Below are 25,572 nucleotides of genomic sequence, written 5' to 3' on the forward strand. Positions count from 1 at the left end.
AAACACTTCATAGTTATGTAAGTCTGGGCAAGTAAGTTAATCATGTTTTCACATTTGTAAAATGAAGGAAACAGAAAATCATTCTAGTATCTTTGCTAAGAAACCCTAAATGGGCTCATAAGAGTTGGACTTGACTGAAAAATGACCAAACACAGAAATCTTACAAAGTTCTCATGTTCTAATGAGAAAACATTGATTTCATGTTGAAGTCTCTTTAAAGAAGCAAAAGAAAGAAGAGTAAATTTTGTATACAAAATAAGCAGAAAATTAGCAGAAAAGAAGCAAAAGACAACAGCATAAAAAGAACATGTGATTTTTTACACAAGCTAAAGTAATGAGACTTTAAGAAAGGATATCTAGAAATAAGATAAGGATTACAAGTTTTCTAGAAAAGCATGACTTAAAAAAAATCTGAACAACCTAATTCAGAAAATATGAAATAACTGCCAAAAATTTCTGGCTACGAAAAATAAAGGACCACAGGTCATCTCTAGAAAATAAGATACTCTACTTCACACTCCCAGACAGCATAGTGGTGATGCTGAGTAAAGTAAGCATAGTTACAAAAACAATAAACATAATGACTAAAATAGCATAAATGGCAGAATAGCAACAACTAAGATGTGGATGCTGTGAAATTATAATGAACAAGCTTGATACTAAAGTGATATGAAAAAAATATTCTCTCCCTTTCTATCACTTCTTTATCTAGATTGAAGTGGGGTGGGGAACACTGAATATGTCAGATTTTTTTTTAATAACAAGTTTCACTGAATTTTCCTCCCTCCTTTTTTTTTCTTTTGATTTTTTACAAGGCAGTGGGATTAAGTAACTTGCCCAAGGTCACACAGCTAGGTAGTTTAAAGGCTGAATTTAAACTCAGGTCTTCCTGACTCCAGGGTCGGTGTTCTATCCACTGTGCTGCCCCCTTCCACCCTTCTTTTCACTCCCTTTGGAAAGGTTTGGGGACGGGGATATGACAGGAAATGTAAACAGTACAAAGCAAAAAGATACATGCATGAATGACTCTAAAGTTTTAGGAGTCTTTAGATATCTTACCCTTAGAAGAAATGGGCAAATTTTGAGGAATAGGTTTAAAGGATAATTTTGGTGCCTCTGCTGGATTATGATAGAAGGAGATGGAAAGAAGGGTTTCTTGGATATGTTTTACCCAAGCTACTAGGATCTTAAACAGCATGAACTAGGACATTTTAAATTGATACTCACTTGAACCTGAAAGCTACAATGTGCCTGTCTACCAATATAGTGTTGGAAAGTCGCTACAGTCAGGAAGGGCAGGGAGATAGTGAATCATTGTAACATAAAGATATTTCTTGGAGAAAGCATTTCTAGGATGGGCAGTTCTACTCTGGGATGGGTTCAATAAAACGTTACCACATAACTTGGCCAATATCTCATGTTCATTTGCACTTCGATAAATCTGGAATCATTTTTTCACTCATTTCTCTCATATTTACTGTATGATTTCATACATTATTTCTGTCTTTTGAGATTTTTTAGATGTATTCTATCCTGAACACTTTGTCGAAGTGGTGGTTGTTGAAAATATAACGACTCGTATCTTTCACATTTTCTGTTTTTTTGCTTTCTTTTTTTTTTAAGATTTTTGCAAGGCAATGGGGTTAAGTGGCTTGCCCAAGGCCACACAGCTAGGCAATTATTAAGTGTCTGAAGTCAGATTTAAACTCAGGTACTCCTGACTCCAGGGCCAGTGCTCTATTCGCTGTGCCACCTAGCCACCCCATCTTTCACATTTTCAAAAGCGAAGCGAAGTAAAGATTTGGATCTGTTCAGTCTTGAAATTTTCATACTGTCTTTTTTTGTAATCATGTGGCAACCTCTTTAGTTTTATTCCAAGATCTTTGTCTTAGATTATAGATTAGGTGCATCTAGCCTCCTAGTTTACCCTGTAATTTCTATGTATGTATCTATTTCTTTAAAAGGATATTTGAAAGGAAATATAGTAGCATTAATCTTGGAATGAAAAATATGGTTTCATAGATGTGCAGTTGTATGAGACTCTGGAGCCATTTAATTCAGCTTCTTAGATTTACAGATAAAGAAACTGAGATCAAGAAGGTTGAAAGATTTACCTAAAGAAACATTGGAGGTAGAATTTGAATTCAAATCCTCTGAATCATTGCTCATTCTTCTATACTACTTTGCCTCCTGGATTATCTTACCTCTGACACATACTAACTGAATGACCAGGGTGAGGTACTGAACTATGTTATGAGTTGCCAATTTGAATCAATGGAGTGAGTTTTAATGCTGAGAGTTGCCTTTATGGATGAAGTCTTAGGACTGGTCCAACACACACACAGACACACACACACACACACACACACACACACACACACACACACAGGATTTTTACCTATTGCAAAAGAAAAATATTATTTTTTGCTCAGACTTCCTTTCTTCTGTGCACTATTCTCTTCTAAGGAATAGACATTCTTATCACTTTCAGAATATATACAACAGTATGCATTTTTCAGCAGCTTACTTCTTTTGGACTTCTTTGGAATTTTCCGTGTTAAATCTCTATCTTTTCTTTCCCAGGAAACTCATCATTGGGAAACATCATTGTTCATAGCACTCATAGTTCATCAATACCCCCTGTTCTTCTGATTGTACTGTCTGCTTAGAGGACATGGCAATGTCTGTTGAGTCTCTATTTAAAAGAAGGTCTCAGCCCAGTTTGACTCTAACTTACCCTTCAGCTAAACTAGTTTTGGAATTTTTTAGATTTCTCCATCATGCCCCTTTCCACATTTTTAGCTTTTTGGGGGCATATTGTCTTTCCCTATTAGATCATAAGCTCTTCAGAGGCAGGGACTGCCTTTGATTTTTAAGTTTTTGTATTCCCAGTACATCACACTGTACCTGCCAGTAGGCTTTTAGTGAATTTTTGTTGACTGCCTGAAAATATTTACTACATTTGTCTGTTGTCTTAACAAGCTCCTGTCTGAATCCTTATCCTATTGAAAAATCTTTTGTTGTAACTTTTATTAAACACTAATTGATGTTTCTTTCATTCTAAATTCATATCTAACTTCACTTTCAATATTTTCCTGGATCAGATAATTTTAATTCTCTCTCTCTCTTATAGTTTGTATATTTTCTAAGTCACTATTTTCCAGCTAAACCAGAAGGCTGCTAGTTTTTGTGGAGCATTTCATCATATAAATCTCATTGCTTAACAAATTAATGATGGTTCCCTAATTGTTTGGTCTGGGCTCTTTTCCTCTACGACTAATGACTCCAAAAATTATTCCATTGCCCTTATTTTCCATCATTTCTCTAACAGGAAATTTTGTAGTTCAGTCAGATGAGTTGCCTTATGCATGTTCAAACTCCTTTTCTTTCTTTTTTAAAAGAAATATTTTATTTATTTATTTTTCAACTACATGCAAGTGATAGTTTTCTTTTTTTTAAGTGATAGTTTTCAATAGTCATTTTAAACAAGGTTTTGAGTTTTACTTTTTTCTCTCCCTCCCTTCCTTCCCTCCCCTTGATAGAACACAATCTAATGTAGGTTATACATGTATAACTGTTAAACATAAAATTATTCATGTTGTGAAAGAGAAATCAAATCAAAATGGGAAAAACATTAGAGAAAAAAACAATACATAAGACAACTTTTAAAAATTGAAGATAATAAGTAAATTTTGGTTTGCAGTTATACTCCATAATTTTTTTTCCCCTCTGGATATGGATGGTATTTTCAATCACAAGTCTTTTAGAATCATCCAGGATTGTTTGTTGCTGAAATGAACAGATTCATCATGGTTGAACTTCACCTGATGCCATTAGTATGTACAACATTCTTCTGGTTCTGCTCACTTCACTCAGCATCAGTTCATGCAAGTCTTTCCAGACTATTCTGAAATTCCTACCCTCATGATTTGTTTTAGGACAATAATTGTGCTCCATCACATTCATATACCATTATTTGTCCAATCATTCTCCAAATAATTTTGCACATGTGAAATTTTACCCTTTTTTGTGATCTCTTTGTGGTATTGTTGCGTCAAGGATATGCACAATTTGGGCATATTTCCAAATTGCTCTTCAGAAAGGTTAAATCAATTCACATCCTTTCCTTTATGCCTTTTTTATAATTTAAATGCCTCAATCATACTCGCATTTCCCCAAATTATTTAGTCTAACTCTAATTTATGTTGAGAACTCCTAGCATGAAAACAAACTCTACCCATACCATATAGTTCAGCAACCCTTCTTCAACTTTCAGATCTAATTGCCTGAATTTACGAGAGTTTAAATGATGTGCTCATGATCTCACAGTAGTTTGTATCAAAGTATGATTTTTGGTTTTCCTGATTATAAGAATAGCTGTTTAGCTATTTTGTCACACTATCTTTCAAATAAATCTTTTCTATTCCTAAATTCTCCAAATGAAGTCTACCCCCTGCTCTGTTCTAGCTCACATTCTAGCTCTCTTCTTTGAAATATTATAACTTGAAGTATTATAGCAATTTGAAATATTATAATATTATACTATGAGAAATTTGGAAATTTTTGTGGTGGGTTAAGACTTAGGATTTAGAGCACAAGCTTCTCATAGGATCATTGATATAAACTTGTAATACTGCTGAAATGAACAAGTATAGTTTGGTAGTGGAACTATTTAGTCCAATCATATATATAATTTGCAGTGTTAGGATTTGATTTCAGATTTTATGACTTTAAATTTTACTAAATATCCCAGTAATCATGTCTAAGTATTATGATTTTTTTGCTAGAAATTTAGCACTGAATTATGTTTTGTTTTTTAATTGTTTCTTACCTTAGTCTTTCACTAACCAGAACTTTATGTGATATGTAATCCTGTAGTCAGAACTATACCAGATAATATATTCTTAAAGATCTTTATAGAAATAGATTCCAAATCCTCCTTTAACAATCTATTTTAATGTTGTGTTTCCTATTCTATTAGAAATCTCAGGTTAAACCAATTTCCATGTAATCTATTCTTAAATAGCTCTTTACCATCTGGATAACATGATTTACAGATACATATTTACCTTTATTTGGTCTTTTCTTCCATAGGTTAAATAGCTTATTTTTACATAGACTTTTTTTTTCTAAATTTCTAAATATTTTTACTCTTTTCTTTGATAATTAGCACTTTATGCCTAGGAATATATAAAATTATTTTCTTTTTTCAACATGCTATCATTTGGTATTAAAAGTCTTTGTTAAATAACCTAGCCTCTCTGCCTAGATTACTGTCTGCAAAATGAATTTTTAATTTATTTTATACTTAATAGGGAGACTTTTTCTTGTGGATGTTAAGGGACAAATGTTTAGGAATAGCTGTTATAATGATATTTGTTAGCAACATGAATCTCCTTACCCTTTATCAGTAAAATAAAATGACAGATTGCTGTGGAAATTGTCTTTCTCAAATAAATGATAGGACATATATTATTTTTATCATATGGGGGATGAGATGATGATGATGATGATTTTGAATATGGGTGATAGAGGGAGTAAGTCTACTGGAGAAGATATTCTAGAAGGTTTTGCCTTGACAAGGAGAGGCATCACCTTTTCATATGAGACAGAAGTGAAATAGTTAGAAGACGTGATAATATGAGATGAGGGGAGGGGAGAAGAGTGAGCTCTTGGAAAATGGCCTCAATTTTTTCCCCATTAAAATAAGAGGTAAAGCTTTCAGTTGAGTGGATAGAGATACAGGAACAAAGGAGATTTTGAGAAGGATTGAAAAGGTGATACAAGTGCTTTGAGCTAGTTTCAGCTCAAAGCTAGTTTCACTGCAGGCTGAATGTTTAGGTCATTTTGATGGGAGTCTCAGCCAACATTTCTAAGAAAAGGAAAGGGAAATGGCAAAAGATTCCTAATTCTTTAGTGCTGTAATGGCATCAACTGCAACCTGAGACACAGGACTTTTCGTTATGCCAATGCCACAGAGGCTGCTAGTTTAAATGAAAAGTTATTCCTTCTCTACCTCAATAATGGTGTAAACTAGAGGTCGCCCACAGAAATAGTGACAATGAGTCCTGATAATGTGGACTTTCCTGGGGAGAGGGGAGATGTTAGTAGAATATTTACATTGTCTCCCCTAAGTGTTCCTTTGTGAGTCCTTTGTTCCCTTCAAAACAGTTGATTTTTAGACAGTCAAAAATCTCTTGGTCTCAACTAATCCTTGAAGATTAAATATCCAAGTTGTCCAGTGCCAGTAGTTTCTTGGAGGGTCAAAAGATGGATAGTAGTAGGGAGAATTAGTCAAAATTGAGTCTGAAGGTTACTCTAAAAATGATTCAAAAGAATATCCCTGTTCATCGTTCTTTGATAAAAAGTTGACGTTCAATTGTGTCCCACTCTTCATGACCTCACTTGTGGTTTCTTGGCAAAGAATACTGGTTTGATTCCTTTGCTTTCTGTAGCTCATTTCACAGATGAAGGAAGTGAGGCAAACAGGATTAAGTGACTTGCCCAGCACCACACAATTAGTATCTGAGGCCTGATTTAAATTCAAGATGAGTCTTCTTGACTCTAGGCTTGGCACTTTATCCACTGAGTCATCTAGCTGCCCTTCTTATTAAAAAGTACTAAGTATTGAAAGCTAGTGGTTCTGAAGATGAATTTTTGGTCTCTGAACTCTTAAAAATTATTGATGATACCCTCCAAGAACTTTGTTTATGTAGGTTATAGCTTTGTTATATAAATCATATAAAAATTAAAACATCATAGTATTAAAAAATAATTTTTATCTTATGGACCCCTGAAAGGCTCTCAGGACATTTTGGGAGTCTCAACTAAAGAGAGAAGAGACTCCTTGCACCCAACTGCTTTCCCTTGGCTGCAGATCAGATTTGTGAAAAATTTGTTAGTTCCCTTTCTAGTTCCCATGAGCCCATGGCACAATTGATATATAAGAATATAGATAGGACTTGACTTGAAGTGAAGAACTCCTTTATAACACTCTCACAATCACTTGTTAGCTATGGGATTTCGTGAAATCTTACCTCTTTGTGCCTTTGCTTCCTTATCAATAAAACTCAGGAGGTAGAATTCACTGACTTGAGGTACCTTCCAGATCAAAATCTATTTAGTTTGAGATAGAGGGAGTATTGAGGAATATCCATTTAAGTGTGGAAAACATTTGTTCAGCTAATAAAGTTGAGTTTATGGAGTAATTTTTAAAGTTTAGAAGGTAAAGGTAGACAAGTGACTAAAATATGTCCATTTGCCCAGGGTGTGTGTGTGTGTGTATGTGTATGTGTGTGTTGACTCATGTTTTTATAGGTTATTCTGTACTGATATGTAGGTCATCACTACAGGGAGGAACTTATGAAGAAATTACTTCTTCTAGTTCTTTAATTTGATTTAAAGAAGTTTATTAAAGTCAGTGAGAAGTTAAGGGACTAGCCTAGGGTCACACTATTAATAGGTTACAGAGGTAACTTTTGAATGAAAATTTTCTCAGTTGACTATCTAATATGTGAAGTAGACAATTTGCTTTAATATTTACAAAAAGCTTCCTTCATAAAACTTTTAAGTAGTATTCATATATTATTTTAAGGAATCAGAAGATTCTGGTTTATGTTTTGACTCTGCACTAGCTATGTAACCTAAAGTGGATAAGACAGTGAACCTGATTCTTCATCTGTAAAGTGGATTTGATGATAATAATACTTATATATTCCATATAATATTCTCCATAATATTCTATATAATATTTATCTAGCAAGGTTGGAGGTAAATACATTAGAAAAGTACTTTGTAACTGTAGTGATATTCCATTGTGAACTGTACTATTAAAACTACATCTGAAGAATTGGCAACAAAGTTATAGGAAAACATTTAGAGTTTGAGAAATTTTCCATATACTATTTGAGGGAACTCCATGGAAAAAGAGAAGGAATTTAAGAAAAAGGAAAAGAAAAAAATTTACATGATAGTATTGTCTATTTGAAAGGAATAGCAAATTGTGTAAAAAAAGAGCTTAGAAAATGAGAGGAAGAAAGAATGGTACATTTATCAATTGACTTTGTTTAGCTGATGCTTTGCTTACCTTTGAGTTAATAAGAAAACAAATCAGTCTAACCCTGAAAATGACTTCTTTTTACTTTTAAAGTTTTGTTTCATTCAACATAGTCAATTTTTGGAATTTTAGCATATCCTACAGATTTTTTTTGAGGGGGTCAGCATGGAGGGAGGGACAAATTTAAAACTGGAAAGATCTCCCTCCCTTCTCCTCGAGCCCTGTATCTGTATAAGAGAATACTATTAAAGCCCCTAGTTAGAATTAGAAAGTATTCCTTCTGCTCAGCCCTACATTTTAGAGTAGTTTATAGAAATAAACCCTGAATACAAATACTTTGTGAGCAAAGCCACATATTTGCCTTGAGAATAGTGGAGTTTATACAAAGTGAGAGGGCCTTGCTGCTGCCTTGCTAACAATTTTACTCCTTGTTGGAGTGTGCAGTGCTTTCTTACAGCTCATATTCCTAACAACTTCACAATGGCTAGCCCTTTGGAAGGGTCAACTCTTCTGTAATGTGTAATAATCCCAGCCAGTATGGAAAACAAACTACTATAGTGGTTGGATTGAGCTGACACTGGCACAGCCTATTATTAACATTTTGATGATTGTTTAATTTTTTTATATAAATAATTTATTTTTTCCTACTACATACAATGGTAGTTCTTACCAATCATTTTTTGGCAAAGTTTTGAGTTTTACAAATTTTTTTTCACTCCCTCCCCCTGATAGAAAGCAATCTGATAAAGGCTGTACACTTGTAACCATAGATCGATATTGAATGTGTTGTGAGAGAAGAATCAGCTTCAAAAGGAAGAAAGAAAACAGTAGAGAAAACAAAATGTCATAATACATAAGAAAACTTTTAAAAATTGAAGATAATAAGCTTTGGTCTTCATTTAAACTCCACAGTTCTTTCTCTAGATACGGTGGCATTTTCCTCCACAAGTACCTTAAAATTGTCTTTGATCATGTGCCAGGTCCTATGCCAAGCTCAGAGAAGAAAGACAGAAGCAACTCCCTGATAGCTCCCTCCCTTCCTTAGAATATGTGTATATGTAAACAGCCAAAATCTGGGTATGATATACCTATCTATATCTATCTCTATCTCTATCTCTATCTCTATCTCTATCTCTATCTCTATCTCTATCTCTATCTCTATCTCTATCTCTATCTAATCTATATATCATCTATATATCTATCTATATATAAAACTTAATAATTCTAACTTTAAGTATATGTATCTGTGTATATATTCAAAGAATTAGTTTGAGGAAGGAGTGCTGCTGATTGAAAATTAGCAATCAGATCATAGATTTAGAGCTGGAAGGGACCTTAGACATCAGCTAGTCAAATCTCCTAATTTAATAGATGAGGAAGTTGAGGTCCAGAAAATGAAGAGATTTGATTAAAGTCAAACAGTTAGTAAATGGGAAAGTTTTTTGTTTGAATCCAGTTTTGTGGTGATTTCTTCTGCCTTCCAAGGGCACTGTGATAAATTATATTGTTATGATTTAGTAAAGACATCTGGAAAGAAGACAGCAAGCTGAGATGATGAGAAAAGGGGCAGGGAATAAAGAATCACCATGAATGTGAAGGTGGAAGTGTTAAATTTGTTGTTGTTGGAAAACTTAATTCCTAAAAAGATCTTTAGGATTTGCTACTTCTTATAATGGGAAAAATAAAGGAGGCAGATGAACCCACATGCGAAATTTCTGTAACATTTTAATTTTGTTTCTTATTTTGAATACAATGCCTCAATAAAGTAAATATTTTATCAGACTATTTTTGTGTGATGTTATCAGAATGATATAATTTTTCCTTTGTGTGACTTTTTTCACACATTTTTATTTTGTTAAATATTTCCCAATTACATATACATTTTTAAAAATACTTTTAAAAAATTGAGTTGCTAATTTTCTTCTCTCTCACTCAGTCCTTGTCCTTGAGAAGGCAAGCAATTTGATCTTGATTTTATATACATACACACACACACACACACACACACACACAATGCATTAGCCACATTGCAAAAAAAAAAAACCAGACCAAAACCCCAAGAAAAATGAAGAAAGTAAAAAATAGTATGTTTTAATATGCATTTAATCTGTATTCATTTCTTGCTCTGGAGATAGTATTTTTTCATCATGGGTTTTTTGGAATTTTCTGAATTCCTTGTCTTGATCAGAGTAGCTTAGCTTTCACAGTTGGTCATTCTTACAATATTGCTGTTGTTGTATACAGTCTTTTTCTGAAACTGTCCTGCTCATCATTTCTTAAAGCACAATCATATTCCACAATTTGCTCAGCTATTCCACAGTTGGTGGGCATCAATTTTCATTTCTTTGCTATCACAAAAAAGCTGATATAAATATTTTTGTATATATAATTACTTTTGCTTTTTTAAAATCTCTTTGGGATATAGACAGAGTAGTGATATTGCTGGATCACAGGGTACACAGTTTTTTAGTGCATTGAGCATAGTTTCAAATTGTTTTCCAGAATGACTGGACTAATTCATCATTCTACCAACAGTGTAGTATTGTACCTATTCCACATCTTTTCAGCATTTTTAATTTTCCTTTTCTGCCATGTTAGCCATAGTGAGAAATGTATCTCAGAGTTGTTTTAATTTGCATTGTTCTAATCTGAAGTGATTTAGAACATTTTTTGTCTTGGCAGGTAGACTCCCAAGTATTTTACATTTTTTCCCCAGTCTTTTCCTGTTGGCTTGTGTTGTTAATCTAAAGAAATGATAATGGTTTATATGGGTTTATTTTATATCCCACAACTTTGCTAAAGTTTTTAATTGTTTCAGCTAATTTTTTTTAGTTGATTCTTCGGTTGTCTACATATGCCTTCATATCATCAGTAAAGGGAAATAGTTTTCTTTCCTCATCACCTATTCTTATTGATATAGCTAGCATTTCTAATTCAATATTCAATAATAATGTTATAATAGACATACTTGAAAATCATTTATATATGAACATCAAAGCCCAAGAGCAAGAGATAGAAAGAGAAATTCTATTTAAAGTAACTATAGACAACATGAAATACTTGGGAATCTACTTCCCAAGGCAAACCCAGAAACTGTATGAACACAGTTACAAAGCACTTTTTACTCAAATAAAGTCAGATCTAAACAATTAGAAAAATGTCAATTGCTCATGGTTAGGTCGAGCTAATATAATAAAAACAACAATTCTACCCAAATTAAATTACTTATTCAATGCTATACCAATAAAACTACCAAAATATTTATTTTATTGAGCTAAAAAAATTAGTAACAATTTACTTGGAGCAAAGAAAGGTCAAGAATATCAAGGGAATTTATGAAAAAAAAAGTAAAGGAAGATGGCCTTGGCTCTAGCAGATTTAAAAACCATACTATAAAGTGACAGTTATCAAAACTGCCTGTACTGGTTAAGAAATAGAGTAATAGATCAGTGGATTAGGATAGGTTCAAAAGAAACTATAGTAAATCACTACAGTAATCTATGTTTGACAGACTCAAAGGCATCAGCTTCTGGGATAAGAACTCAATATTTGACAAAAATTCTTGGCAAAGGGGCGGCTAGGTGGCATAGTGGATAAAGCACTGGCCCTGGAGTCAGGAGTACCTGGGTTCAAATCCGGTCTCAGACACTTAATAATTACCTAGCTGTGTGGCCTTGGGCAAGCCACTTAACCCCATTTGCCTTGCAAAAACCTAAAAAAAAATTGTTGGGAAAACTGGAAAATAGTATGGAAAAAACTAGGCATTGATCCACATCTCAGACCCTATTCCAAAATAAGGTCAAATGAGTAGAGGATTTAGACATAAATGACAACACATAGATAAATTAATAGTTCAATAAATACTCTATCTATTAGATCTATGGAAGGGGGGCATATTTATGATCAAGCAAGAAATAAGAGTACATTATAAATTGCAAAATGAATGATTTTGACTACATTAAATTGTAAAGGTTTTTGCACTAATAAAATCAAAACTGCCAAAATTAGAAGAAAAGCAAAAAACTAGGAAACAGTCTTTACAATTAGAAGTTCTGATAAAGGACTCAGTTCTAAAATATATAGAGAATTGCATCAAATTTATAAGGTTATGTCATTTCCCAATTGATAAATGGTCAAAAGATATGAATAGATGATTTCCAAATGAAGAAATTAAGTCTATATATAAAATAATATAAAAATGCTCCAAATCATTAATGATTGGGACATTGATTCATACCTGGTGGAGTTGTGAATGGATCCAACTTTTCTGTAGAGCAATGTGGAACTATGCCCAAAGAACAATAAAACTGTTCATACCCTTTGACCCAGCAATTCTGATTATATATATATAAATATATATATTCAGAAGAAATCAAAAAATGGGAAGAGTTCCACATGTTCCAAAATATTCATAGCAACTCTTTTTTGTAGTGGCAAAGAATTGAAATAAATTTTTTTAGGGTTTTTTTTTTGCAAGGCAATGGGGTTAAGTGGCTTGCCCAAGGCCACACAGCTAGATAATTATTAAGTGTCTGAGACCGGATTTGAACCCAGGTACTCCTGACTTCAGGGCCAGTGCTTTATCCACTGCACCACCTAGCCTCCCCCCAAAGAATTGAAAATTGAGGGGATGCCCATCAGTTGGGAAATGGTTGAACAAGTTGTGGTATATTAATGTTATGAAATACTGTTGTTCTATAAGAAGCCATACATATTTGGACTCTAAGGAAGCATAGAATGAATTACTGGATCTGGTGCTGACCAAAAGGAGCAGAACCAAGACAACAATGTACACATTAATAACAACATTATGAGTTGACCAGTCTTGATGGATGCTGCTCCTCTCAGCAGTTCAAGAGCTAGGACAAATTTTTTTAACTTAAAAATATGCATATGAATTGGATGAAGGTTGAAAAACTTTCATAACATATATTTGGAAAAATAAAGTATCAATTAAAAGAACATAAAGGTTTTACAATTTAAAAAACAGACATCCTTGGGAAAACTTCAAATTCATTCTTGTTACAGATAATATTTACTCTTTGCTTTAGATATTGCTTAAAATTTTAAGAAAGGCTCTATTGATTCTTAATGTTTTCTAGTGACTTTAAAAGAAATGGACATTGTATCTTTTCAAAAGCTTTTTCTGTTATTGTTATTGGTACAGTTAATTATGCTGCTAGTTTTCCTAATACTGAACTAGTTGAATATAAATTGAACTTCGTCATAGCATTTGGCTTAAAATTGTTAATCAGTATTCATTATGATCTATTTCTCTTTTGGTTCTTCTGGTTTAGGTATCAATACCATATTCAGGTCATAGAAGGACTTTGACAGGACTCTATTTTTAACCTGTTTTTCGAAACTACTGCATAATATTGGAACTCACAGTTAAAATAATTTTTAGAAACTATAACTTCTTCCCCATTAAAGATAATTTTGGTGCACCTCTTGTATAAGAGAAATTAAAGCATTTTGAATCCAAAGAACCCTAGATCTTTATTGATAGGAGTGTTAGAAGCCAACCATCTGGTTTAACCCCAGTTTTTGCAGTTGAGGAAACTTAGACCTGAGAAGTTCAAGTGACAATAGGCAGAATTTTAACTCATGTTCTCACATCCAGAGCCAGGATTTATTTCACTGTCCAACCTCTTTTTAAAATTTATTTTCATCCATATGCACATGTATATTTTAAGTTAGAAAATTTCCTTCCACCCTTCCTTCCCACCCCTCTCCCCTCAATGGTCAACAGTCAGATTAGCTGTACATACATATTTTTGGTAAACATGTTTATGGATTAGTTATTTTTGGTATGAGGAATTAGAAGGAGATACATAAGAGATAATTTTTATAAAGCGTTCATAAGATTCTGAAGGGTTGGGTTTTTTATGTTTTGCTTTTTGACTTTTTTCCCCTCTAGATGGGGGATAACATTGCCCAGAGCTCGTCTAATTCAGTTTTCCTAGCTCTCTCAGCTGCTGAGAGGAGTTGCTTCCATCATTGTTGTTCATCCCACAATGTTGTTAATGTGTACATTTTTTTCTTAGTTCTACTCCCTTTGCTCAGCATCAGATTGCGTGAGTCATTCCATGCTTCTCTATAGAGTCCAGCCATTTATGTTTTCTTACAGAACAATAATATTCCATAGTATTCATGTACCATTATTTGTTTAACCATTCCTCAATTGATGAGTATCCCTTCAATTTCCAATTCCTTGCTACTACAGAAAGATCTGCTATGAATATTTTGGAATATTTAGGAATTTTCCCTTTTTTATAATTTCTTCTGTATATAGACCTAGAATTGGAATTGTTACTGCTTTTTGTGCATAGATCCATATTGCTCTCCAGAAAGGTTGGATCCATTCACAACTCCACCAGCAATGAATCATTGTCCTAATCTTCCTATAACCTCTCCAACATTGATCATTTTCCCATTTTCTCATCTGTTAGGTGTGGAGAGATACCTGTTTTAATTTACTTTTCTCTAATCAGTAATGATTTGGATCATTTTTTCATATGTTTATATCTACTTTTAATTTCTTCGTTTGAAAACAGTTCATTTCCTTGGACCATTTATCAATGGGGGAATGACTTGTAACCTTATAAATTTGATGCAATTCTCCTTATGTTTTAGAAATGAGACCTTTATCAGAACTCCTAATTGTGAAGATTGTTTCCCAGTTTTGTTTTCCTTCTAATTTTGGCAGCATTAATTTTATTAGTGTAAAACATATTTAATTTAAAATGGTCAAAATCATTCATCTTGTAGTTTATAATGTGCTCTAATTCTTGTTTGGTCATAAATTTATCCCCTTTCATAGATCTGATAGAGTATTTCTTATTCTATTAATTTATCTGTGGGTCACTGTGTCTAAATCCTCTACCCATTTTGACCTTATTTTGGTATAGGTTATGAGGTGTGGATCTATGTCTAGTTTTTGCCATACTATTTTCTACTTTCCCCAGCAATTTTTGTCAAAAATTGTTCTTATCCCAGAAGTCAATGAATTCTTATTCCAGAAGCTGATGTCTTTGGGTTTGTCAAATAGTAGATTGCTGTAGTCATTTACTATGGTTTCTTTTGAACCTATCCTAACCTACTAATCCATTACCCTACTTTTTTTTTTAGGTTTTTTGCAAGACAAACGGGGTTAAGTGGCTTGCCCAAGGCCACACAGCTAGGTAATTAAGTGTCTGAGACCAGATTTGAACCCAGGTACTACTGACTCCAGAGCTGGTGCTTTATCTACTGCACCACCTAGCTGCCCTATTACCCTACTTCTTAACCAGTACCAGGCAGTTTTGATGATAGCTACTTTTTATTTTTTTAAAGATTTTATTTATTTTGAGTTTTACAATTTTTCCCCTAATCTTACTTCCCTCACCCCAACCGCCACAGAAGGCAATTTGCCAGTCTTTGCATTGTTTCCATGGTATACATTGATCCAAATTGAATGTGATGAGGGAGAAATCATATCCTTAAGGAAGAAACAAAATATAAGAGATAGCAAGATCAGACAATAAGATATCAGTTTTTTTTTTTTTTCTAAATTAAAGGTAATAGTCCTTGGTCTTTGTTCAAACTCCACAGTTTTCTCTCTGGATACAGGTGGTATTCTCCATCACAGACAACCCCAAATTGTACCTGATTGTTGCACTGATGGAATGAGCGAGTCCATCAAGGTTGATCATCACCCCCATGTTGCTGTTAGGGGTGTTCACTGTTTTTCTGGTTCTGCTCATCATGCTCAGCACCAGTTCATGCAAATCCCTCCAAGCTTCCCTGACTTACCATCCCTCCTGATTTCTAATAGAATAGTGTTCCATCACATACATATACAACAGTTTGCTAAGCCATTCCCCAATTAAAGGACATTTATTTGATTTCCAATTCTTTGCTACCACAAACCAGGGCTCCTATGAATATTTTTGTACAAGTGATGTTTTTACCCTTTTTCATCATCTCTTCAGGGTATAGATCAGTAGTGGTATTGCTGGATCAAAGGGTATGTACATTTTCGTTGCCCTTTGGGCATAGTTCCAAATTTCTCTCCAGAAAGGTTGGATGAGTTCACAGCTCCACCAACAATGCAGTAATGTCTCAGATTTCCCACAACCCTCCCACCAATGGTCATTGTCCTTTCTGGTTATTGCCCTTTCTGAGAGGTATGAGGTGGTACCTCAGAGATGCTTTAATTTGTATTTCTCTAATAAGTACTGATTTAGAGCAATTTTTCATATGACTATGGATTGCTGTGTTCTCCTCATCTGTAAATTGCCTTTGCATATCCTTTGACCATTTGTCAATTGGGGAATGGACAGCCATTTTTTAGTATAGTTTTAGATCTGGTAGATCAGTTTCCTTGCTTTTCTTGACCTTTTGTTGGTCCAGATGAGTTTTTTTACTTTTTTTTTCCCTAGCTTGGTTAAAGAAGTTATTTGGTAGTTTGGTTGGTATAATACTAAATAAGTAATTTAATTTGGGGTGAATTGTCATTTTTATTATATTCACTAGACCTAACCATGAGCATTTGACATTTTCCCGATTATTTAAATATTATTTTATTTGGATGACAAGTGCTTTATAATTGTGTTCACACAGTTTCTGTGTTTGTCTTGGGATGTTCTTTAAATCTAAACAAAAAATAACTATGCCATTTGTCTTTTGGTGTTGTTCAACCATTATATCATTATCACCTTAAATATCTATTAAACCTCATTCAACAAAAGAGGAATAGCATCTTAGTGGGTATAAATTTAATCTCAAGTCTTGAAGAACTGAGTTCAGGCTCTTCTTTGACACATTGGCTACATGACCCTGAGTAAGTCATTTGATTTCCTTCGTACTGTAGGGTAACAGTGTCAAATTAATTCTCAAGTAAAAAAAGGTTGGGGAAGCACTGATCTATACATAAGCGTCTTTGTGACTGTATATTTACCTAGTTTTAAAATGTAATGTTGTCTATGTTTTACTTATTTATTTTGTTAAGTTGTTCATCTCTCCTTTAGGGCAACTCTACAAGAATTTAAGTGACAGAGCAAGTGTAAATTTGTGTTACTAGAGGAGATTCCTCACACTGATGAAAATTCAGGTCTAGATCTCTAAGGAAGCTATGCTAGCTGCCATACAAATACAGCATTAGGATTTTTTACCTTTCAGGTTCTTCACTTCAGAGATAAAGGGCTCACACATAGAACACTATACAGATCAATAAATTAATGCCCTTACAAGATAAGATTTGCCCTCATGTAAAGAACAAGGGTAAATTTGTTTTTAGAATGAAAAAGTGATGGTTGAAATTAGGTGTAATATGGGGTGATTTAATTTTGACTCATCCTCATAATACTCATAATGAATTCTATATCATATTCAAAAACCTCAAAATATATTACAATCAAAATAAATGAATTATATTTTTTAAAAAAGGTAGAATGACATTAGGGTTTTATGACTCAATTATTACAAGGTTTTATGACTATTCTTTTTAGCACCAGGTTTCCATGAAGTACTTTTAACAGATGCTCAGGAGAAAAACTTGTCAGGGTGAACTTTAGTTTCAGTTTTGTTGTCTTGTTTTTATTTTATTTATAAATGTGAAGATAAGAGCACATGAAATCTGTTCAAGTTCAGCATGTTTGAAAATTATTTTTCTAAGAGGCCAATCTTGTCTTTAGCAATTATGATTACAGTGAATTTGTGTGTGGTTCTACCACTGAGTGGAAGCCCACATAATGCCTATTTTCTCTGGACAATACTCAGATTTTGATGTTTGCTATTTACTGGTTTCCCAGGGCTCTTTTAAGACTTAGTTATTTAATACTTGTCATGAAAAGTGTAGTGTTATAAATATAGGTCATAGAACCCAGGCACACATCCTTGAAACAGTTTTTATTTGTGTAATCTGAAGTAACTAAAGGGTATAGGATTTAGAATGCATAATCTGGGTCAGGAAGACCTGGATTCTAATCTAGATTCAGACACCTACTAGTGTATGACCCCTGGATAAGGCATTAGTTTTCTCATCTGCAAAATGAGAAAAATAGTAACACCTACTTTCTGGGATTTTTCAGAAAAAATGAGTTAATATATTTTAAAATGCTGTATAAATGCTACTGTTATCTGTAGCAAGTCACTATCTCAGAGCCTCAGATTCTATATCCATAAAATGCAGGGATTGATTTATATCATCTTCTGTCTCTAATCCTATGATTTCATAGCTCTTTAAAGTAGGAAAAAACCCATTCAAAATACAATCTTCCTGGATTAAGACAATCCTCCCCTCCTCATTTTAAAAGTCATGTTTATCCTTGATAAAATTTATTCTCTGTTTTAAAACAATGGCACTATCTCTTAAGTGAAAAATAAGCTAGGATGTAATCACTTCCCTTTAGTTTTTTTATCTTCTCTCCTGTGATTCAAATTTGCTTACTAATATATAACATCACTACTTTGTTAACCTGTTGCAAGAATAATCCCCCCCCCCCCCCACTTTTTGAAAGTCTGTACTGAAAGAATAATGTAGTGCATTCTTACTTACTATAGATACTGATTGTGTTCCCAGCTTGGGATCCTGCTGTCATAACTACAATAACTGTAGCTTTGTGCTCAGTGGGCCTATTCACAGTAGTTATTGTGCAATGTAAATGAATGCTGTTGACTAGTGATGCATCTGTGGCTGAGAACATGTAGTTAATTTAATTTGCTTGGCAAGTGATCAGACCATTACCAAATTACATCTTGTGTTAAGAAAATATATAGTCACAAAGATCTATTGATAGAGCTTTGGGGGGGGGGAATTGGGAGGATTTTTAATAATAATAATAACAATGATAAAGATAATGGTAAATGATAATAAACCTAGACATTTAAGATACACGGACAACTCCCTGAAATTTCTGTATTAAAACCTATCTTTGTGTCATTTTTGGACCACCATATTATAAAATAAAGGATCTCATATTAGTATCATACTAAGAATTGCCACATTTTTGTAGTTATTAGCTGAAGTTGTATCTTAATTATATTCACTGGTTATGATTGGGGAACTTTGCCATTAGCACCAAATTTCATGCTTGATCACTGATACAAACTAATGCCCATTAGAAGTTAGGCTTAGATTCATATTCTTCCTTCTCCTGAAACTTGTAGTCTTTGAAAGTGTGACCATAGCAAATACAAGATAATATTTAGCTTAGTTTCCTCACATCAAACAAAAATATCTTTATATAATCTATGTAATGAAATGTTAGCAAGAGAGCAATAAATTACTCCCAAAGTCCTTCTTTTATAGAGGACTCAGAACTTTCCAAGTAGTGCTCCTTTTTCTACAAGTGATTCTATTTTACTTTTTTAAAACCTTATCTCATGATGATCTATACCCCTTTTCCCCAACTTTTGAACTTTCTTATGCATATGGCTTCTCCCATTAGCTTGTAAACTCTTTGAAGGCAGGAACTGCTTTGATTTTTCTTATTGTATCCATAGAGCTTAGTGATATACTTAATATTGAATTACAATTTTCTTAACAAGAGTGAAAAGAAAGTGTTTTTTCCTTGGTATATCATTTAAAGCCTATGTTATGTATCCTTTATAAGCCCATGTATGAAACCTTGGAAGTGCAGAGTTTTAATAGTTGTTAGAAGGGTAGAAAAATTTTTTTCTTGTGCATGTGAAGATGTAAACTGAAAACTAGATGATTTGATTGATTTCTTCAAAGTGAAAATATATGTTGTATTTTTATATGAAATATTGAATTAGAATAGATAATTTAATTTCTGGCATTATTATAATGGATTGATGACATCTTTTGTAGTACTCCCTTGTTGAAATTTTTTTCCTGCTTTTATTTTTGTTTCTTATTGTCCTTAGTACCTCCAGCATTCATATAGTACCTTGAAGATAGTAGGTGCTTCATGAGTGCTTGCTGAAAGAATTGAATAAAAATTATAAATATTTATTATTTAATTTTTCTGTGATATATAACTAAATTATCTTTATAACAGTAGCATTCAGAAATTCTGGATAGAATAATTTGTTGTCCTTTTTATTTTTAGACAGGTTAAATCATCTTTATATTACCAGTAACTAATATTTACTGTTGTAGAATTTTCAGTTCTTTATTTTAGTTATCACATTTGAACTTCACAACAACTCTGAGGGCATCAGCCCTGTTTCACAGGTAGGGAAACAAGCTCAGAGAGTAACGACTTGCCCATGATCACTCAACTTTTAAATATTTTAGTTAGAATTTGAACTCAACTTGGTACATAGTAGATATTTTATAAATGTTTAATAGATTGAATTGGTTTTCCTGATTCCCAGTCCAACACTTCCCCCATTGTACCATGGTAACTTTCAAAATAATCTGTGAGTGAATGAGTAGAAAAATGAGTTTAGAAATTAAATAGCTGTCAGCATTTAATACAAAAAATATTTTTGATGATAATAAATATTATATATTTGAATACACATCTTATGATTCTCCAGTTATTTGTTAAAATGCATAGTTTGTGTCAACTCAGAGAAACAATTAGCAAATTGATATGCTCTTCTTATGTTCAAGGTCTTTTGCTTTTTATGTTTGTACATATTGAGTCTAGGTCATTGCTATGTAATTATTAAAAAAATGTGAAAATTCTTTCATTTTGATTTGTTGAGAGGCATTTATATTTCGAATCACACAGAATAACTTAATTATCTTCTCTAAGAGATATACAAACAGAACCCTAATTCACAAATCAGTCAGTTCTTTTTCAACATGTATGTAAATTTGATTTTCTTATTAAATGAAAAGAAGTTTGCATTCTAACTAATGACTTTAAAAAAAACTCATTCTCTTCCCTTTTTTGCTTCTGTCAGGCCATCATTAGTCTGCACTTAATGTGTACACTAACACCATTTGTTTTTTTGCTTTCATGACAGCTCTTCGATGGCGCAGTCTCTTCACCCCACCCACCTCCTTGGCCTTTCCTTATAGCCCTGTTGCAAGACTCAGTCCATATAGCAATGGCTTTAATACTCCCAGTTTCTCTAAAACCTCCAGTAAAGCAATACTAACACCTGAAAAAACAGGTAATATTTAACTTTTTACCTACTAACGTGCTTTAAAAAAATCATGCCACTAAACCATTTGGATGAATATCTCAGGAAAAACAGGGCTAATGGGTAATCCTATAATAATTGTGATATTACTTTGCATTTTATTTCAGGATTGAAAATGAAAATCATTACTTTGGATCTAGGAATCCTTAATCTATTATTATCTGTTGTTCACATGAAGCAGTACTTTGTGTTCATTGGTATTTTATTTCCTTAGTGACAGCTTGGTACAATGGATAGAATGTAGGACTCTGGGAAGAACTAAGTTCAAATTCTTCTTTTGACTATGTACTAACTATGTGACTGTGGGCAAGCCACTTAAACTGACTTAGCTTCAGACAACTCTCTAAGACTTTTCTACCAAGTTATAGACAGATTATAATGTTTGTCAGTAGAGGAAGTTCCCCACATTGATTAAATCAGACCCTTTGATGTATGTGTACATAATAGTATGTTGTTGAATGGCATATAAACCTTTATATCAAACATCAAAGCAAGACTTAATTAAAGCTATAATCTTTGATTGTATTATTCTTTTCTCTTTCACCTATATTTATTAAACCAGGTATAAGAAAATCAGACAGTTTTATTTAAATATGAGTGAAATGACTGGCATTATCCAGTTATCAGAACTACTATTACTCTCATCTCACCATTTTTTTCTACTTTTCTACTCTTAGTTTCTTATTCCCTCCTCTTTCTTGGACACCCCCTCCCTTATTTCTCATTATTTTCTGATGCTTTTTATTTAATTAAAATAAAAAGTTTTAGAAAGTCATATCTCTACATGTTCACTTATTATTTTAGAGACAGCATGTTGTTACTGTTGTCTATTTAATAAGTGGGTCAAATACATTTTCAGTTTAGTATCATGATATGAATTATTCATCATAGTTAACTATCTGTGGTTTTCAATGCAAAATGGGAACCACCCCAGAGCACAACATATTTTTATGCCAACCCTTTAGAGAGGCATAATTAGGTACTGCTACACTAGAAGCCAAGTTTTGGCTTTATTTTTTAAGTGTTTAAGTTGGCTTGAGGAACCAGAAAAATGATGAATAGCTTTTTGTACATTCACTGAATTGCATGCTTTATGTCTGAGTTGAATGCTGGAATGTCTAGTGTTCTAGCTTTGGGGGTGATGGGAAGTATATGAAGAGTTATTGATATTAAGCCTGAATAATGTTTACTTTTCTTAGGTTATACTTCCAGGGGTTCCCCCCTTAGCCCTCAGTCATCCATTGACAGTGAATTGAGTACATCAGAATTGGAGGATGACTCCATCTCCATGGGGTATAAACTACAGGACCTTACTGATGTTCAGATCATGGCACGCCTGCAAGAAGAAAGTATGTTTCTCTTTTTCTATGGGGCTATTTGACTTGGCAAACTTGAGCTAGAAATGCAAAGATTGTGACTAAAATATAAAAGGATGAATGAAATTCCTCTTTCTGGATAATAGACAGGAAACATGTCAAGTTTTTTGTGTTCCATTGTTCTAACTGAAGAAAAGTAATGAAGGTCATGTTTCAAGTTTTCTAGTTATCCAAGGTCATCGACTGTTTTAAATTATGGTCATTTTCTCCATATAAACATGGTTAAGGAAACTACCCATGGATAACCAATGCATGTACAAATACAATTAGAGAAACTATATTTTATGGTGTAATGCTGCAATTTCCTCAAAATACTTTGACTTTTTTTACTGAAAGTCTTTGGGCAAAAAGTAAAAAGTGTGATCCTAGAAATTAGAGCCAGAGGCAATCTAGTTCAAGCCTCTCATTTTATAGATAAGCAAATCACGTGAAATTTTATCCCAAATGAAGGTTTCCATTTGCAAATTATCAGATAAGATAGTCACAGAAGATAACCCCTTTTTATGAGTTCTGTACTTTGTTAAATTCTGTGAATATAGAGAATATAGAAAGTTGGGCATTAGGGATTTGATTAAGCTTCTATTGTATCAGACACAGTACTAAGCACTGGGGAGAGATACAAAGAAAGGCAAAAGACAGTCCTGAACCTCACGAAACTCACAATCTAATGGAGGAGACAACAAGCAAATACATATCCAGGAAAAATGGGAAATAATTAACAGAGGGAAGACAGTTGAATTTAGAGGGATTAGGAATGGTTTTTTGAAGAAGGTGGAATTTTAGTTTAAAAGAAGTCAGGGGAAGCCAAGAGGCAGAGATGAGAAGGAAATTAATTACAGATTTGGGAAACAACCAGAGAAAATTCTTAGGGCCTAGAGATGGAGTAGAATGGCAAGGAGGCTGCTTGAAGTATACCTAAAAAAGGGATAGGGTAAAGGAGACTGGAAAGGTGGGAGGGTATTGTATTTTTTGAAGTGCTTTAAACATCAAACAAAAGATTTTGTATTTGATTCTGGAGCTCATAAGGAGCAACTATAGTTTGAGTGTGGAATTGCATGACTCCATCTTTGCTTTAGAAAAATTTCACTTTGGCAATTGAATGGGGAATAAACTGGTTTGGGTAGAGATTTGTGGTGGGCAGCAACCTTCATACTATTGTAATAATTCAGACATTAGGTGATAATATGCATTATCAGAGGAGAAAAGGGGGAATATTTGAGAGAACTTGCACAGGTGAAATTGATATGCATGGACAAAAGATTGGCTATGGGGACCAAGAGATGAAGAGTTGAGGATGACTTCACACATCTAGAAGACTAGGAAGATGGTGGTGCCCTTGATTATAATAGGAAAATTTGGAAGGAACGTTTGGGGGAAAGAGTAAGTTCAGTTTTGGATATGTTGATTTAAGATGTCTGTTGGACATACAATTTGAGATGTTTGAAAGGTATTTGGAGGTGTGAGACTAAAGGTCAGCAGAGATGTTGGGGCTGAATAAGTAGATTAAGAAATCATCAGCATAAAGATGATAATGAAATCCATGGGAGATGACAAAAATCATCAAGTAAAGTAGTATAGAAGGGAAAGAGAAAAGAGGTCTGGATAGCATCATGTGGGCACTCACAGTCAATAGGTGTGACCTACTGAGAAGAATGGTTATTAGGCAGAAGGAGAACAACAAACTTTGAGAAGAAAATATCAAGAGGAGGATGATCGACAGAATTAAAGGTTCCAAGAAAGTCAAGAAAAATGAGGATTGAAGAAAAAGTCATTATATTTGACTATTAGAAGAGATTTAGAAACACTGGAGAGAGCAATTTCTGTAAAATGAAGAGGATAGTTATAAGAAGGAGAAGAAATGAAGGCATCTCTCCTGTGTTCTTTAGGGGTTTTCCCACGAAAGGGAAATGGAAGGATCAAGTGAGATTTTCTTAAAGATGGGGAAGACATAGTCATGTGTATAGGCAGTAGGAGAGATGGCAGTAAATAGGGAGTGATTGAATGGGTGGGGAAGTAAAAAAGATCTCAAGTGAATGACTCCAGTTTCTTCAGTAAAGTATGAGGCAAAATTCTCAGCTAAGAGTGTGAGGGAAGGGGAAGCCATAGGAGAATCAAGGAGAGAGATACAGATTTGGAAGAGCTCTACAGAGAGTAGGATAGTAAAAAAAAAAAGAGGTGTAGAATGATTGCCCAGCAGCAGTGAGAGCTAAGTTGAGGTTGTGTAACATAAATTTAAAGTGGTTACAGTAATAATGGTTGCATGAATTTCCCCCACCTTTGTTAGTAGTATCTGCATTGGTGCCAAGATACTTTATGTGATCAAGGCTAAAACTTGACAGAGAGGCATATTGGATATAAGGGGGAAAATCTAGTCTTATTTATTTTGCTAAAACTTTTTAAAAGCAGTGATCTGAAAATAACAAAATCAAATGCCATATGAAATAACTCATATAAATGAAATTCGTCTGCATTTTAAGACCTTACAGATTAAGTGATATGCACATGTAACAGCTGATATACTTATCTATTTCTATTCTGGAAGTCATCAAGGAATGGATTTGACAACGACCTGACTAATAATTCACAAAAACCCTTTACAATACAGTCCATACCATCAAATATAGCAGATTTAAATTTCAGAACCCTTCAAATATTCAGAACCCTAAAAATATTTTAATGTATCTGTCTGATCTATTTCCTGCATTGGGAAGCAATTAAACTTCTTAGAAGAAGAAGCAGTGTTAAGTAGTGTTTTCCTTAAGTGTTGTACAGAGATACATTTGGACATAGAAAATAAATTACTTTATGTTGTCACTTTGCAAACAAGTAAGTTAAACATATTTAAAACTGGGACAAAAGCATGTATGTTGGTGTCAGAAGTAAAGGCCTTAGGGGTTCTACTCCTAAAAATATGACCTTTGTTAATTTGATAAAGGAACAGAAAAAAGGATCTTTGAGGTCAGTGAGTGAAACCCCCTCATTTTACAAAAGATGAGGAAAGAGAATCTCCTAACAGTAAAAAGAGAACCTCCAAGT

At 33.5% G+C, this 25,572-nt stretch overlaps 1 protein-coding gene across 2 annotated transcripts in view; it reads left to right on the top strand.

Moving 5' to 3' along the window:
* The window catches only part of SLAIN1 (SLAIN motif family member 1), a 79,054-nt gene that overhangs the window by 27,038 nt on the left and 26,444 nt on the right, over window positions 1-25,572 (top strand). Inside the window, exons 3-4 of one of the 2 annotated variants that reach the window (XM_074191861.1) lie at window positions 20,981-21,130; window positions 22,360-22,509. In XM_074191861.1, the coding sequence (XP_074047962.1) occupies window positions 20,981-21,130; window positions 22,360-22,509 (300 nt within the window). The remainder of the gene's footprint in view (window positions 1-20,980; window positions 21,131-22,359; window positions 22,510-25,572) is intronic. The other variant, XM_074191862.1, reaches the window with a different exon arrangement.

The sequence above is a fragment of the Macrotis lagotis genome, chromosome 6 (genome assembly GCF_037893015.1).
Source record: "Macrotis lagotis isolate mMagLag1 chromosome 6, bilby.v1.9.chrom.fasta, whole genome shotgun sequence".
NCBI lineage: Eukaryota > Metazoa > Chordata > Mammalia > Peramelemorphia > Peramelidae > Macrotis > Macrotis lagotis.